Source organism: Amblyraja radiata, chromosome 1 (genome assembly GCF_010909765.2).
Source record: "Amblyraja radiata isolate CabotCenter1 chromosome 1, sAmbRad1.1.pri, whole genome shotgun sequence".
NCBI classification, from domain to species: Eukaryota; Metazoa; Chordata; class Chondrichthyes; order Rajiformes; family Rajidae; genus Amblyraja; species Amblyraja radiata.
Window position 1 is genome coordinate 142,606,706 of NC_045956.1, and position 18,411 is coordinate 142,625,116.

General features: G+C 42.4%; 1 protein-coding gene across 3 annotated transcripts in view; it reads left to right on the top strand.

The window, feature by feature from the left end:
* Window positions 1–18,411, top strand: part of kiaa1328 (KIAA1328 ortholog) — a 137,355-nt gene that overhangs the window by 69,362 nt on the left and 49,582 nt on the right. For all 3 annotated transcript variants that reach the window (XM_033032200.1, XM_033032182.1, XM_033032191.1), the window contains one exon: window positions 10,934–11,115. In XM_033032200.1, coding sequence (XP_032888091.1) covers window positions 10,934–11,115 — 182 coding nt within the window. The remainder of the gene's footprint in view (window positions 1–10,933; window positions 11,116–18,411) is intronic.

Below are 18,411 nucleotides of genomic sequence, written 5' to 3' on the forward strand. Positions count from 1 at the left end.
TCCCCAGCCCCTGGCCTCTTCAGGTTTGAGGAAAGCAAGTCAAGCTTATCATGCATTCTTCATAATTGTAATCCTCCTTTCCAGGAAAGATCCTGTGGGTCTCCTCTGCACCCTTTCCAGTGCAATTATGTCCTTCCTGTGGTGGTGTGATTAGACTGCACTCTTGTTGTTTAACCAATGTTTTATAAAGTTGTGCTATTATCTCCCTCTCTCATCTGCAATGCCCCAGCTAATAAAGACGTATCCTATATGCTGCCCTCATCACCTTATCTAGCTAGTTCTGCTGTCATTTTCATTCATCTTTAGAATTGTCGAAGGATTGTGCAGCCTAATGAGCCTGTCCCACTTAGGCGACTCTTTAGTCGACTGCCAGGGACTAGGAATGGAATTCACCTACGACACCTGGCGACAACCTACGACAGCAAAAATTGTCGTCGATAATTTTTCAACATGTTGAAAATTTTGCGGTAGTCGCCCAAAAAATCGCCTAAGTGGAGCAGGCCCATAAGTCTGCCATTTAATTGTTCTGTAGCCTAATTCTACCATTCTTGCTGTCAGTAATACCACCAATTTTCCCGTCTTCTCCAGAATTACCAAGCACATCTCCTAGCAACCTAACTAGTAGCTCATACAAAACAAGCAGGAGAAATGACGTAGGAGCAAGATCAATAATGGGGTGACTGCACAGAATCCCAATGCATGTTGACAGGAATTAATAACTTGCTCAGTTAACTGTAAGGTCCTTAACCGACTTGATGGTCAGAGGGATCATGGGATCATTGTTCCCTGAAATGAGCAAAACAAGTAGATACAGTGATAAAGAAGGCATATAATATGCTTGAGATACAAACAACTCCAGATGTTAGTTTACACAAAAAACAGACACAAAGTGCTGGAATCACTTATATGGATAGGTGACGTTTTGGGTTGGGACCTTTCTTCAAACTGATTGTGGTGGAGAGGGGCAAAGAAAGCTGGAAGAGAGGTTGACAGACAGGGCCTGGGCAACAGCACCCTGTACATTGCCAAGCGTACTGTGACTCGGGGTAGAGTGGGTAGATGGAAGTGGTGGTGGGGCGAGGAGGAGAGGAGGGGGATGGTGGGGTGGAGGCTTCTAGCCCGCCGCGGCCTGAAAGGAGGAAGCCGCTGAGCCTGCCCCTACTCGGGGGACTTGGGGGGCGGTCGAACCGGCCCCTGCTTGCCCCAAAAGACCAGAGACCAGGAGGATGGAACTGGTGATGACGAGGTAAACCTCTGTCTCATCTGAAAGGACTGTTGGGGTTGCCTTCATAGGTCAGGGCAATGGGTACAAGATCCAGGAAGTCATTTTAAACCTTATAGGATTTTGTTAGTCCTCATTTGGAAGTATTGTGGTTGCCCCATTGCAGGAAGAATGTGGAGGCTTTGGAAAAGGTGCAGAGGAAGTTAACCAGACTGATGCAGAGGGGAATACTTTGACATGGCATCATGTCTGGCATGGAGATGTAGGCCTAAGTGCCTATTCCTGTGTTGTACTGTTCTTGTTGAAGCATACGCAGCGAACTGCTGATCTTGCTCAGTGTATGTATTGCTTGGCTGGTCACGTGACACATGTAAACAATACTGCCACAAACCCAGCAGTCCTTCCAGGGTGCTGCTGCCACTCCCCCAATGCTAATCATGCCCTAACTAACCTATGTCGGGTTTTCAACATGCTCCCCTGACCTCCTGCTCCCCAATGTCGAACATTCAATCCACAGCAGAGGCCTTACGTTTGTACCCCAATGCCTATATCTCAATGAGTTCTAAGCCCGTCATGACATTGAAGGCTTTTTCTGTCGCCTCCAACTTCTGACTTTTTTCACTGGCAAAGAGTCCTCGCCTCCAAATGACTACCCTGTCTCTAACATTCCCGCTCCTCATGGACTCCCACTGCCAGCCTTCTACCCATTCTGGGCCATTTTATTTCCACTTCCTGCATGTCATCCAAAGTCTTGACCTTCCTACTCTTCTTACCCACTCCAATCTCACTCCCTCTGATTTAGAAATATGAATCTGAAAGGTTATAAAATGTCTTAATTTTGGTCGTTATAAACTTTTAAAAAACTGTCTAAATGAACACAAGTACATTGTCTTGAACGTTCACTAACAGATGCTCCTCTCCATTAAAGTGAATAGAGTCGTTATTCCCCTGTCAGGTCTAACTGGCATGAATTGATTGCGTATGTTTTTCCAGGTGAATGCTGAGCAATTGTGAGAGCTTGGCTGGATCATGTAGCTTAGATCTTGTAGAGTCCAATAGTGTCATGCAGTGGGCAAAATCCTGATGTATACATGTAGAATGTTGGGATCTCGTGCATCCTCAATATCATTTCTGTGGAAAATACAGAATAGTTTATTAAAAGCTGTATGCACATTGTTTAAAAAATATTACATTTTTACTAGATACTAATAATCCATTATATTATATACCTTTTCCATCAGACGGAAAGTTGTCACACCTTTCTCAAGAAAACATATTTTTTAAATTTATTGGGTTCACTATATTTAAATATATGTAACACAGTTGGAGATCCCAATGAGTCCCACTGTAGAAATTCACATATGGTTAATATGACATCTTGCAGGAGTAAAAGATATTTAGAATAATGCTATTGTAACCACATAATAACTTTTAATAAATTATCTGTGCTTTAAAACCAATCCAGACTCCACAATAATTAACTATGGTACTTTTAAATTCAACTTTGTAAATCTGATATGAGAACTGGTTTATTCTGCTAAGATTTATTCTTGCTGTATGAGTGAATTTGGTTAATTTAGTTGTAAAAGAAAATGAGTCCTTCAGTAGATAAATGTGCACTAATAAACTAACAAGTCATGTGATGTTACAGTCTTTATTCCAGTATTATAATGATAGAAATGCATTCACTTCCGGGGAGATTAAGGAGACATTTCATGAAAAGACTAGTAATTCACAAGGGATAATAGCATTAGTAGATTATGGAACTCTTTTTCAGGAGTGAAGTAATGCTTGTAATTTACCACAACTGATGCAATAATCATTTTTTATGTTTTCGTGACAACTTTAAAAATGGTGTTTAACAAATTTAAAAGGTCAAATTTACCATATGGGTGTATGATGCTCCATTGACTGTGCTTGGTTGGTAACGTTTGTATTATTTTTAAAACAGAAAATATAGATTTATAAAATATTCACAATTTTGCTGCTATGCTATAACACTTATTTTCACAAATTAAAATTTTCATGAATATTGATTAATCTCCTCCTTAATGTCTTTTTTGAGTTAATCATCTTTAAAATATGATATGCTCTGCTTTAAGCCTGATGAGTAATTAGAACATTCAGTCTTTATCACAAATTATTGTCATGTTGTAGAATGGTGAATTTATATTTTTTATGGTAGTTTGTTTAATGAAAATGCAATACTTTGATATTCATCCACATTTTTTCCTGTAAAGCACTGCTTCTGGTGAGTTGAATAGTAACACCTTGTGGAGTGCAATTATATTGCAAGACGTAAGCTGCATAATATTTTGCGTAATTCTAACAAAAATCTATAATGTTAGTTCTGCAAAATTCAGCATTTCTTTAATTATTTTTGTTCATTGTTTTACTAGAATGTTTGAAATTATCTAGGCACTCCCTGACTTATGTAATAGATGATTTACATAAACTTGTATTTATGTAAACAATTCACAACTGGTGGTCCCGTTTCCTGAATGACCTGTGTTATTGCAATGGGAGGATGGCGCGTGCTTTCTGTACACTTCACGGATATAAAAGAGTTTTTTTCCGGGATCGCTGCTCTTCTACTTTTGGCCATAGTGTGACACCTGGAAGGTGAGCGAGAATGATGGCCATGGTGGAGAGCAACTCCCGACTGAGTCGCCCGCAGCTTGCACAAGGTTCACCAGCAAGCTCTTCTGCACCAGCCGCCACACCGTCCAGTTGACGCGGCTGTGTGGCTCACATTATAGCCGTTCGCCAACAGCGCCTTCTTCAGGCTAATGTAGGGTTCCCTCCTTTCTCAACAGCTGCCGCTTCTTCTTGTTGGCCGTCGCTTTGTCCGCTGCCCCCTCAAACGTCGCTGCCTCCTCCTCCTGTTGCTTTGTCCACTCTGCTGCTCCCCCCTTCATTGCCAAAGAAGGATCTTCACCCAAAACGTCTACTATCCATGTTCTCCAGATTTGCTGCCTAACCTACTGAGTCTCTCCAGCACTTTATGTCATTTTGTATATTAACCAGCATCTGCAGTTCTTTGTTTCTATCTAGTTTTAAGGAGATTATGACGCGTAAAAACTGATTTACGTAAGGGTTCTTGCATGATCTGTTGCTTTATTCCCTAACTTGAGGGCTAATTCTAATATATTGCAGCTGAGGATAGCTCTGTTGATAATCAATGAAATCAACACTGCTGTGAGAAGCGATCTTTGCTCAGAAGGTCAGAATAGAGATTCAATTTTGATTGAATAATAATTGAAGAATAGTAAGAGGCAGAAGTACCTGGTGTGAGTAATCTTTTGATCCACTTCATAGTGGTTTGTTTGTAGGACAGAGCATAAATCGAAATAAATGGGGCACAGTGTGAAAGTGCTGCAGAAATTACAGGTGAATTTAATCATCTTAGATTGGTAAAGGGGAGTCCAGAGGAAGAGTGTATAGTGTGTTCAGGACAGTTTCTCAGGATAATACATTATGGAACCATCCAGGCTACAGACGTTTTAAGTATCATCATGTGTAGTGATTCAGGATTAATTAATCTCATTCTAAAGGATCATCTGGAGAGAAATAATCATAATGTGCCAGAATTTCATATTCAATTTGAGAATGCCAGAGGATATATTTGAGCCAAATACTAATGATAGTATTTAAAAGACTCTTGGACAGGTAGATGGATTAGAAAGGTTTTGAGGGATATGAGCCAAACGTGGGCAAATGGGACTAGTTTAGATGGGGCTTCTTGATCAGCTTGGATGAGGTGGGCCAAAGGCCCTATTTCTGTCTGATCTGACTATTTCATCACAGTGGATGACATGAAACACATTGTTTCTACACTTTCAATTATTATTACAAAGGAGAGGGAGGACTTGAAGTGATCAAACAGCAATTATCATAAGGGAAAGGTTCTGGGGAAACACTTATCTGAACCGCATTAGGTGCCTTGGATATGGTCACCGACATCCTTTGGTATTATAGGAAATTGATGCATTGAGTGTGGCCTTCCTAAACAATCCCTGCAGTCCAATAGTTAAGATATTATTTAAAATTAAAATAAACATTTTGAACTGAGATCAGTTTTTGGATCTCAATTAAATATTAATATAATTAGGAGGAGATTGAGATATCATAACCTGGCGCCAAGACAACAATCTCATTCTCAATGTCAGCGAGACAAAGAAGATTGTGATCGACTTCAGGAAACAAGATGGTGCATATTATACATTGATGGCGCCGAAGTAGAGATGGTTGAGAGTTTCGGATTTTGAGGAATGTATCACCAGCAATTTGTCCCGGACCAGCCACATCGAAGGAATGGCCAAGAAAGCACACCGATGCCTCTACTTGCTTAAAAGGCTTAAGATGTCCGGCATGTTCCCAACAACCCTTACCAAGTTCTACAGATGCGCTATAGAAAGCTTTTTATCAGGATGCATCACAGCATGATCTGGCAACAGCACCATCCAAGACCGCAAGAAATTGCAGAGAGTTGTGGACATTGCCCAGTCCATCTCGCAAACAAACCTCTCATCAGTTGACTCCATTTTCACGCTGCCTTGGTAATTTCACTAACATTATCAAGTACCAGTCTCACTCTGGTCACTCACTCTCCTCCCCTCTCCCATCAGGCAAGAGATACAAAAATTTGAAAATGCATACCTCCAGATTCAGAGACAATTTCCCTCCATCTGTTATTAGGCAACTAATATTAGTCCTCTCACCAACAAGATCGCAGTCCTGACCTCCCATCTACCTCATTGGAGACCTTCAAACTATCTTTAATAGGACTTTACCTTGAATTAAATGGTACACCGTTTATCCTGTCTCTACACTGTACGGCTTGATTGTGATCATATATAATCTTTGCGCTGATGGATAACGTGCACCAAAAAAGCTTTTCACTGTACTTTGGTACATGTGACAATAATAATAAACTATACTAAACTAAAATGATTCAGAAAAGGGAGTTAAATATAATACTTCCATCATTGTGGGTGACACAAAGTTGGTAGTTAGGATGAGCCTTGTGAAAGATACAGAGAGGCTCCTGGTTGATTTGGACTGATCGAGGGAGTGGGCCGATATATATAATGTGGAATCTATTTCGGTAGCAGCTAGGAAGTCTATTTTTATTTGCATGAAGATAGTTTCGGAAAAGGGGAGGAAAATTTGGGTACCCTTGTGCACAAGTTTTTGAGAGACAGCACGGATCCAGGCCCTTTGACTCACCGAATCCAGTGGCTCACGCCGACCAGCAATCCCCGCACACTATCACTAACCTACACACCAGGAACACCTTACAATTTTACCGAAGCCATTTAACCTACAACCCTGTGTGTCTTTGGAGCATGGGAGGAAACCAGAGCACCCGGAGAAAACCCACGCGGTCACGGATAAAACGTGCAAACTCTGTACAGACAGCACCCTTAGTCAGGATTGAACACAGGTCTCTTGTGCTGTAAGGTAGTAAGTCTACCACTGTGCCACTATGCCATCCCATGAAACATAGAAACATAGAAAAATAGGTGCAGGAGTAGGTCATTCGGCCCTTTGAGCTAGCACCTTCATTCAATATGATCATGGCTGATCATTTAAAATCAGTACCTCGTTCCTGCTTTTTCCCCATATCCCTTGATTCCTTTAGCCATAAGAGCTAAATCTAACTCTCTGTTGAAAACATCCAGTGAATGTCTACACTGCCTTCTGTGGCAGAGAATACCATAGATTCACAACTCTGGGTGAAAAAGTTTTTCCTCATCTCAGTCCTAAATGGCCTCCCACTTATTCTTAAACTGTGAACCCTGGTTCTGGACTCCCCCCACATCAGGAAGATTTTTCCTGCGTCTACCCTGTCCAATCCTTTAGGAATTTTATATGTTTCTATAAGATTCTCTCTCATCCTTCTAAATTCCAGTGAATACAGCCCAGTCCACCCATTCTTTCATCATATGTCAGTCCCGCCATCCCGGGAATTAACCTGGTGAACCTACGCTGCACTCCCTCAATAGCAATAATCAAATTAGGAGACCAAAATTGCACACAATACTCCAGGTGCGGACTCATCAGTGCCCTGTACAACTGCAGTTGTAATGAAGGCCAACTTAGCTTTCGTCATTGCCTGCTGTACCTGCAAACTTACTTTCAATGACTGATGTACAAGCACACCCAGGTCTCGTTGCATCTCCCCTTTTCCTAATCTAACACCATTCAGATAATAATCAGCCTTCCTGTTCTTGCCACCAAAGTGGATAACCTAATTTATCCACATTATACCGCATCTGCCATGCATCTCCTATCCAAATCACCCTGCAGCCTCACAACATCCTCATCGCAGCTCGCACTGCCACCCAGCTTTGTGTCATCCACAAACTTGGAGATGTCACATTTAATTCCCTCGTCTAAATTGTTAATATGTAATGTAAATAACTGGGGTCACAGCACCGAGCCTTGCGGCACCACACTAGTCACTGCCTGCCATTCTGAAAAGGACCCGTTAATTCCTACTCTATGCTTCCTGTCTGCCAACCAGTACTCCATACCCTACCCCCAATACCATGTGCTCCAATTTTGTACACTAATCTCTTGTGAGGGACATTGTTAAAGGCTTTTTGAAAGTCCAGATACACCACATCCACTGGCTCTCAAAATATCCTCAAAAAATTCCAGAAGATTAGTCAAGCATGATTTCCCCTTCATAAATCCATGCTGATTTTGTCACTGCTTTCCGAATGCGCTGCTATTACATTTTTAATAATCGACTCGAGCATCTTCCCCACTACCGATGAAAGGCTAACTGGTCTATAATTCCCCATTTTCTCTCTCCCCCTTTCTTAAAAAGTGAGGTTTCATTGGCTACCCGCCAGTCCACAGGAACTGATCCAGATTCGAGAGAACTTTGGAAAATGATCACCAATGCATCCACGATTTCTAGGGCCACCTCATTGAATGCAGCCCATCAGGCCCTGGGGATTTATCTGCCTTCAGTCCCAACAGTTTGCCGAACACCATTTCCTTCCGAAATGTGGATTCCCTTCAGTTCCTCCCTCCCACTAGCTCTTCGATCCCCTAGTATTTCTGGGAGATTGTTTGTGTCTTCCTTAGTGAAGACAGACCAAAGTACTCGTTTAACTGTTCTGCCATTTCTTCTGTTTCTCATTATAAATTCTCCTGTCTCTGATTGTAAGGGACCTACATTCGTCTTCACTAATCTTTTCCATTTTACATATCTAAAGAAGCTTTTAGAGTCAGTTTTTATATTCCCCGCAAGCTTTCTTTCATGCTCTTCCCCCCCCCCCCTCTACATTAACCCCTTTGTCCTCCTCTGTTGAGTTCTAAGTTTCTCACATTCCTCTGGTTTGCTGCTTCCTCTGGCCAATGTATATGCCTTTTCCTTGGATTTAACACCATACTTGATTTCCCATGTTAGCCACGGTTGAGCCGCCTTCCCCGTTTTATTTTTTCGCCAGACAGGGATGAACAATTTTTGGAGTTCATCCATGTGCTCATTAAATCTTTGCCATTGCATCTCCACCGTCAACCCTTTAAGTATAATTTGCCCGTCTATCCTAGCTAATTCCCGTCTCATACCTTCAAAGTCTCCTTTCTTTAAGTTCAGGACCCTAGTCTCTGAATTAACTGTGTCACTTTCCATCCTAATGCAGAAATCCACCATATTATTGCCCAAGGGGCTCTGCACAACAAGATCGCTCACTAATCCTTCGTCATTACACAATACCCAGTCTAGGATGGCCTGTCCTCTAGTTGGTTCTTCTATATATTGGTTTAAAAAACTATCCCGTATACATTCCAGGAAATCCTCCTCAGCGCTGCTACCAATTTGGTTGGCCCAATCTAAATGTAAATTAAAGTCACGCATGATAACTGCTGTATCATTGCTGCACGCATCCCTAATTTCCTGCTTGATGCTATCCGTAACCTCCCTACTGCTGCTTGCTGGTTTGTATACAACTCCAACAAGTGTTTTCTGCCCTTGGCTATTTCACAGTTCTACCCATACTGATTTTACAGCATCCAAGCTGAGTTGTTGAAATAAAGCATGCAGGTGAAACAGGTGGTTAAGAAGGCAAACTATATGTAAACCTTCATAGTGAGGGGATTTAAGATAGGGAGGAGATATTTTCTGTTGCATTTGAACAAGATATTAATGAGAATGCACCTGCAGTGTAGTTTGTTGTTTTGATCACATCTGAAGAAGGTTGTCCCTGTGATGGAGAGAATTCAATGAAAATTCATTAGACCGATTCAGCATTAACATAAGAATGGAGATTTGGCTTATTTAGGTTGTATTTACTGTAACATTGTGGGGATATCTCATAGAAAACTTTAATATTCTAACAGGAGCAGAAAGGAGATACAGGGAAGATGTTCTCGATAGTTGGGGAGTTGAGGACTCAGGATCACAGTCGTGTGATAAGGGGTAAACCATTTAATACCTGTAGAATATTTCACCACAATATGCAAATGAAGCGAAATCATTAAACATATTCGTGGAAGAGTTTGAAATCTTTCTAAGGGCTAGAGGGATCAAGCGATATGATGAGAATGCTGGAACAGAGTTTTACATTTTGACGAACAGCCCTGATGGTATTGAAAGACAGGACAGAATTGAATGCCTCAATGATATAGTCCTACTATTTTTCAAGATTCCTATGTTTGATATTTGAATCAGCTTTTTATCTGAGACGGAAACATCGCATTTTAGATCAGATTAATTAATTAATGCAAGGTGTCGTCTGGAAAGAGTTGAGTACATAATCCAGACTGCCCTTTCATTTCCTGCATTCTTTGTGTTCTGGCCTTTAGTGCATTCCACATTATCATCACTTGACTATTGGTGTACTTTTAGCTGTTTAGATTCTAAGCTCAGAAAAATTATCTCTAAATCTTTCTGCATCTCTTTTAAGATGTTTTTTAGAATGTTCAAGATCAAGTGAGTTTATTGTCATGTGTCCCTGATAGGACAATGAAATTCTTGCTTTGCTTCAGCACAACAGAACATAATAGGCATTGACTACAAAACACATGAATAAATAAACTGATAAAGTGCAAATAACAGATAATAGGTTATTAATGTTCAGAGTTTTGTCCGAGCCAGGTTTAATGCCTGATGGCTGTGGGGAAGTAGCTATTCCTGAACCTGGTCGTTGCAGTCTTCAGGCTCCTGTACCTTCTACCTGAAGGTACCTCTTAATTTGTTGTGGCTTGCTGTCTGAGTGTGTACTTGTGGCTTGATATAACATTTTATTTACTAAATCTCCTGGGAAGCATCTTGGGACATGGTAAGTTAGAGATGCTGAATAAACTGAAAATTTGTCTTTACAAGCCTGAGATAACTAAGCATTGTATATTTAGGGATGGAGTTCATCGGTTGACAAGTTGAAGCAAGTGTGCTTGAAGCAAGTGTGCAGATATTTAGAGTTGAGGAGTGAAGTTAATTATTACTCGACCAATATCACCCAAAGCAAATGAACTGTTGTTATTCTCATTGGTTTTGTAGAGGATAACTAGTTTGGCTGCTTGTTTTTCTGCATTATGACTGTAACATAATTTGGAAAATATTGCTAATAAATAGCTCAAGGATACCATAAAATTGTAAAGCTGTTCATATAATTGTTATGTTTTTTTTCATTTTCTATCCTCTATTTAAATTTTGGATTGTGAATTTAAGATGTAATGATTCTCTCCTAACAGGTATTTAAAATCAGAAGATCATCTTTGCAATGCCCATTTGGAAGGAAACATTAAGACATCAACTACAGAACCCTGGGAAAGATTACATGCTGGAAACAAAATAGCATCTTTTGATCCAGAATTGAATACTTTTAGGGGTACAGCTTTATATTCTGCTGGAGACATGAGTAGACAACAAATAGGTATTTAATTTTAATCTTTTGCCACACGTTCATCATATTGTGCACTTTATAGTAGCTGCCAATGATTGTAGATTTTTTCTATCATGGAATGAAGTATTTTGTTCATAAATCTGCCAATGACATGCTGTAGCGCAATTCTTTATGTTGCTTTTTCTATCTCTTTCCTACAGCCCCTGTAAATAATTTCCCACTCCATTCCCTTTTCAAAGCTCTAGTTGACTGTTTCTACTAATTTTATAGCCAGAGAATTCCAGATCATAACAATTTTGGTATGCCCCTTCTAGGATCTGGGAAGACAGGGCGACTTGTCAAAACAAGTAAAGCAAATGCAATGCAAGCATTTATTTTGAGAGAGCTTCTATACAAAAACAGTGATGTAATGCTGAGTCTCTATAAGGTGCTGGTCAGACCGCATTTGGAATATTTTGGGCACCTTCTGAAGAAGGATTTGCTGATGTTAATCCTGGCCAGATTGAAGAGGCTAGGACTCCAAAATTGAGTAAAGGCTTCAGGGCTGCTGGGCCATTTGGTCAATTTGAAAGTGCTCTCTATGGAACTGGGACAAACTGCAGACCCTGGTAATTAGGTGCAAAATGCATAGAATGGTTTGGATGAATGAAAACCAATCTTGTAAATAATTGTAAATAATGTTGCAAAGCTTTATGTTACTGAATGTTGATTGAATGTATTGAGGCTTGTCTGGTTTTCTTGCATATCAGGGCAAATGTTGCAAGGTTCGCTTCCTCTGAGAAACACTGTTTGAATACAATGTATTAGCCACTGTATTATTGGGTTAGGGAAATGTCTGTTATGTATGGGGTTAATCGATATCTGTAATTGGATTGTAAAGAGACCACCCCCATATGGTTCGGCCCCTCAAGGTCCGGGAACCTGTAAACGTCCGCTGCCACGAGGTCCTGCGTCGATCTTCTGGGAGAGCGCTTAGGACTGCTTGACCTTCTGGAGTGTCTCTGAGCGATGCCTGGAGGGCTTGATCAGGCAGATGCGAGAATCGAACCCGCGGTGGTTATGTACAATAGTTTGGAACTGTAATTGTGTTTTGTCAAAATTAAAATTAGTTGCGCAAGTGCTTGGTTCAGTGGTTTTTGACTGAAACTAGACTGGGGGGAAGCTTAGAACGAGCAATTTACACTGGCTCTGGAGAGGGTCTGGAGGAGGTTTACACGAATGATCCCAGGAATGAGTAGGTTAACATATTCTGAGCGTTTGCTAGCACTGAGCCTGTACTCGCTGGAGTTTAGAAGAAGATTGGGACCTCATTGAAACGTACAGCATAGTGAAAGGCTTGGAGAGAGTGGATGTGCAGAGGATGTTTCCACTAGTGGGAGAGTCTAGGACTAGAGGTCACAGCCTCAGAATTTTGTAAAACTAATCTGAAGTTCCTCATGTCTACCTTGTACAAAATGCTGCTGAGGTCATTGTGTTCAGTTTTGCTCGTTCTACTCTGCAAAGATGCCATTTAAACTGGCATGGGTGCAGGGAAGATATGCAAGGATGTTTAGGTTTATTATTGTCATGTGTACCAAGGTACAGTGAAAAGCTCTGTTTTGCATGCTATCCAAACAGAGCAGATATGGTATACATAAATACAATTGTCAAACTCAAGTACAATAGATAGAACAAAGGGGAAGATACAGAGTGCAAAATATAGTTCCCAGTATTGTAACACATTGTGGACATTGGACTTTGTCCATGTAATTAATGGGTGGAGATGAATTGGAGAGTAGCCTTGACTCCATCCCACCATTGACTGAAGAAGGGTCTCCATTCGTAACGTTACCCATTACTTCTCTCCAGAGGTGCTGCCTGTCCCGCTGAGTTAAGGGCCTGTCCCACTTACGTGTCCTTGGCACGCAAATTACGCGATCTCGTGGTCGCGTTGAGGCGCACGGGCATCGTGTGGCCGCGCAGGGCCGGTCCCACTCAGAAGCGCGGCGGGGTATGTAGTTGTGTGCGACATCGCGTGGGGCTCCGAAATTTTGTAGTGAACAAAATCTTTGCGCGCCAACGGCCTGTCGCGGAACTGACGGCCAAAGTGGGACAGGCCCAAGACCCTGGCGTGACGCAACGTCTCACCTTCAACAGCAGCAGAAGCAGGCAAACGATCACCAAACTCGGCCTGGGGCTCATGGCCGTTGCGGTCCGGATCCGCCCCCACTTCCACTCCCAGAGCAGGGCCAAGAAAATTGAAGATAGACACAAAATGCAGGAATAACTCAGCGGGACCGGCAGCATCTCTGGAGAGAAGCAATGGGTGACGTTTCGGGTCAAGACCCTTCTTTTCAGACTGATGAAGAGTCTCGACATGAAACGTCACCCATTGCTTCTCTCCAGAGATGCTGCTGGTCCCGCTGAGTTACTCCAGCTTTGTGTCCATCTTCAAATGACGTCACCCGCTCCATACGGCTGTGCGTACGCATGTAATCGCGCCCGACCTTCGCGGGACCATTGCGGCTCAACGCGACCACGAGGTCGCGTAATTTGCATGTCAAGGACACGTAAGTGGGACAGGCCCTTTACTCCTGCATTTTGTGTCTATCTTCGATTTAAATCAGCATCTGCAGTTCCTTCCTAAACATCTTGGATGACTTGTCCTGGCCTAGAATATAGGCGCAATGCATAAAAGGTGCGGAAGCACCTGCACCTATTGTCTGTTAGTGTTGTCAGTGTTCAAAAGCCTAAGGCTGCTGGAAAGATGCTGTTCTTGAACCTGATTGTCACGGTTTTCACACTACTGTACAACCTTCCCATTGGCCGCAGCAAAATGAGAGCGTGGCCAAGTAGATGTGGATCTTTGATATTGGCTGTCTTTTTGAAGCAGCACCTCTTATAGATCCCTTCAATAGTGGGGTATACCTCTATTGTGGTCCCCTTCATTCCTGGGCGTTTGAATTGTTGAACCAAGCCGTAAAGCAACCAAACAGTATGTTCTGTGCTATACAAGTGCGAGAGTGTATTTGTCAATATCACAAATCTCCCCAATCATTTGAGGAAGTTGATGTGTTGAGCTTTCTTTGTGATTGCTTTGATCTGCTGGGCCCAGGACAAAACTTCAGAGATATGCAAGAATTTGAAATGGTTCACTCTCACACAGCCGATATGTCGATGAAGGCGGTTTGTGCATCCTTGGGTTTTTCCCCGCTGAAGTCAATAATTAGCTGGTAGGTCTTGCTAATGTTGTGAGCAAAATTGTTATTCCTGCACCATTCAATCAGATTTTCAATCTCCCTCCTGTACTCAGACTATCATTACCTGTTATTCGTCCAGCAATAGTGGTATCGGTGTACAGGTGTACAGTAGAGAGCATATTGACCGGTTGCATCACGGCCTGGTTCGGCAACTTGAACGCCCAGGAGCGAAAAAGACTGCAAGAAAAAGAGTGCAAAAAAGTTGTGAACACTGCCCAGTCAATCACCGGCTCTGACCCCCCTCCCCACCCACCATCAAAGAGTCGCTGCCTCACTAAGGGCAGCCAGCATCATCACTAACCTGTATAGAGAGAATAAAGCTCCAAGTGCGCCATGGTGGCGCGGTGGTAGAGTTGCTGCTTTACAGTGCTTGCAACGCTGGTGACCCCGATCCCGACTACAGGTGCTGTCTGTAGGGAGTTTGTACGTTCACCCCGTGACCGTGTGGGTTTTGTCTGAGATCTTTGGTTTCCTCCCAATCAACACGGACAGGTTTGTAGGTTGATTGGCTTGGCATAAGTGTAAATTGTCCCTAGTGTGTGTAGGATAGTGTTAATGTGCGGGGATCGTTGGTCGGTGCAGACTCGGTGGACTGAAGGGTCTGTTTCCGTGCTGTTTAGCTAAGCTGCGGATGCTGTTTGTTGATTTCAGCTCAGCATTTAACACGATAATCCCCCAGCATCTGGTGAGCAAACTGGCACCCCTAGGTTTCAATACCATACTATGCAACTGGATCCTGGATTTCCTTTCTGAAAGACCCCAGTCTGTGCGGGTGGGGAAGAACACCTCCTCGGTCATCACACTGAGCACTGGATCCCCTCAGGGCTGTGTCCTGAGTCCGCTGCTCTTCACATTGATGACACATGACTGTGTCGCCAGGTCCACTACTAACCATATCATCAAATACGCGGATGACACAACAGTAGTGGGCCTCATCCGCAATAACGACGACCAGGCATATAGAGAGGAGGTGGAACAGCTCGTGAGCTGGTGCAGCAGGAACAACCTTCTCCTAAATGTGAACAAAACCAAGGAGATTGTCGTCGATTTCAGAAGGAAAATTCAGCCCAGTCACACTCCACTTTGCATCAACAACTCAGCAGTGGAGCAGGTGAAAAAGATCAAGTTCCTGGGGGTGCATATAACGGACACCTTAAACTGGTCCACAAACATTACATCTCTGGCAAAACGGGCACAGCAGCGGTTGTACTTCCTCCGCAGGTTGAGAAGTTTACACCTCCACCCTCCCATCCTCGCCACCTTCTACAGAAGCACAATTGAGTCGGTCATGACCAGCTGCATCTCTACGTGGTGCGGCAGCTGTACAGCTGCGGACTGGAAGTGCCTTCAGAGAGTGGTGAGGACAGCGGAAAAAATCATTGGGACTTCTCTTCCTTCAATCATGGACATGGGGTACAAGCGCTGTCTGATTAGAGCTAAGGGCATTACCAGAGCCCCCACACACCCACAATTCGGACTGTTTATACTGCTTAACTCTGGGAGGAGGTACCGCAGCATGAAGAGCGGGACAACCAGGTTCTGCAACAGCTTCATCCCCCAGGCCATAAGATTACTGAACAATCAACAAAACCGAGGCTAGAACTTTTAAAATATCGACACTTTAAAAAAAAAACTTTTTATATATATTTATTTTACAGAACCATGCACATGAGGCATTTTTATGGACGCACCTAGCACTTTTACTTTTACTATTTACCTGATTGGAGAGTCAAATGCAACGAAATTTCGTTCAAGGTGTACTGTGTCTAGGTGTATATCTGAATGACAATAAAGTTTTTATTCATTCATTCATAAACTTAAAAAGTGCTCTAACAAACCTTTACAGATGCACTGTAGAAAGTACCCTGGTTAGTTTATTTTCCCCCTTGCCCTCACCACCTCCTTTCATCCGTTGTCCCAATCTGCCACCATCCATCATTCAATGCTGTTCTTCAAAATTCAAAATTCTGCACCTTTTGCTATCCACTTAACACCTCCCACACTCCTATTACTATGTCCACCCTTCTCTCCACCACCTGACTGTTCTCTGCAAATCAATCCCTTGACACCTGCATCCATCTATCGCTTGTTAGCTCTTGGCCACCTTTCCCCTCCATCTCTTTATACTTGTTACTTCCCCTTTACTTTATTCAGTCCTGATGAAGGGTCATGACGGGAAATGTTGACTGTTCATTACCACCCTCAGCTGCTGCCTGACCCATCGAGTTCCTCTGTTCTCTCTTTTTATGCTATTATTAAGGACATTGTAGAAACATAGACATAGAAAACATAGAAAATAGGTGCAGGAGTAGGCCATTCGGCCCTTTGAGCCTGCACCGCCATTCAATTTGATCATGGCTGATCATCCAACTCAGTATCCTGTACCTGCCTTCTCTCCATACTCCCTGATCCCTTTAGCCACAAGGGCCACATCTATCTCCCTCTTAAATATAGCCAATGAACTGGCCTCAACTACCTTCTGTGGCAGAGAATTCCAGAGATTCACCACTCTCTGTGTGAAAAATGTTTTTCTCATCTCAGTCCTAAAAGACTTCCCCCTTATCCTTAAACTGTGACCCCTTGTTCTGGACTTCCCCAACATCGGGAACGATCTTCCTGCATCTAGCCTGTCCATCCCCTTAAGAATTTTGTAAGTTTCTATAAGATCCCCCCTCAATCTCCTAAATTCTAGCGAGTACAAGCGAAAAGTGTTAGGGAGCAGAAATTTTCAAGTAATTGAGGTTAGTAATTGTGATTCTTTGAAAAGGACATTTTATTCATTCCATTCTCCTATCTTGTTTGTATTTCATAAAAATAATCTGCTCAACGTTTAAGACATTTTTCATCAACAAATGTTTTGCTAATGTTTCTTAATGCATTCCCACATCTGAGGATTGACTGATCTGCGGTTGCCAGGCACATCCTTTTGAACAACAGGTAACACCTGCCACTTTTCAGTCCTCTGGCACCCCTCTCCCACTCTTTCTCCCCCCCCCCCCCCCACTGTATCTAGGGCGGATGAAAAAATTGTGGGCTTCTGTGATCTCCATCATCAGCTCCCCAGGAACGAAGGATGTACCGATCACTTGTTTTAGTTAAGCCGGCTTTCTGCAAATCACTTTCCCTCACAGCATCATAGAGTTCAACAGCATGGGAAAGGCCCGTTGGCCCAACTCATCCCTACCACACAAGATGCTCTATTTAAGCTTGCGTTATTTACCCATGCCTGGCACAATACCCTCTGAACATCTCTAATCCATGCATCTGCCCAAGTCTCTTTTTAATGCTGTTATAGTACCTGTCTCAGCCACCACATCTGGCAGCTTGTTACATATACCAACCACCCTCTGTGGTGGGAGATTGCAACCTTCACGTGGTCCACCCTGTTTCGACGAATGCAATCAACCTGGCGTGCACAAACAGAAGATCAAACAGAACAAGTTGTCACAACTTTAGGCTGTGCACGCCATACGCAAGAAGAAGACCACCCTCTAACTAGAAAAAGTTACCCCTCAGGTTCGCATTAAATCTTGCCTCTCTCACCTTAAACATTGTCCTCTTGTTTTAGTTTCCCCTACCTTGGGTAAAACATTCTGTGCATTCACGTCATTATTACTTCTTCTCTTTCTTGACAAAGACTGACATAATGTACTTGTGATACATTATCGTGTGTTTTTCACTTGCTTTAACATAAGAAAAATTCCAATGCAGCAAAGCCCTGATTACTAAATGCAAGGATACAAATTCTGCAATATTTGCTCCATACAGTATATCTCCACTAATCAACTATTAAAGCACTTTATTCTCATGTGGTGTAGATACATTTGCACAGTACACATTATTGCTGTATTAGATATCAATTATCCTAAATATTAACTGAGCCACATATGCTTGAATTATGTTCCCCAGTTATTCGTCCATGGAAAATTGAGAGAAAATGGATGTTCAGAATCTGAAGTTAAATCAGAAAAATCTCGGTAGATCAGGCACCATCTGTGTTGACAGTAACATAATCAATATTATAGATTGCCGACTTTGATTGGAAAATGTTAGATATCTATCTATCTACTAGACCAAGTGCAGACCC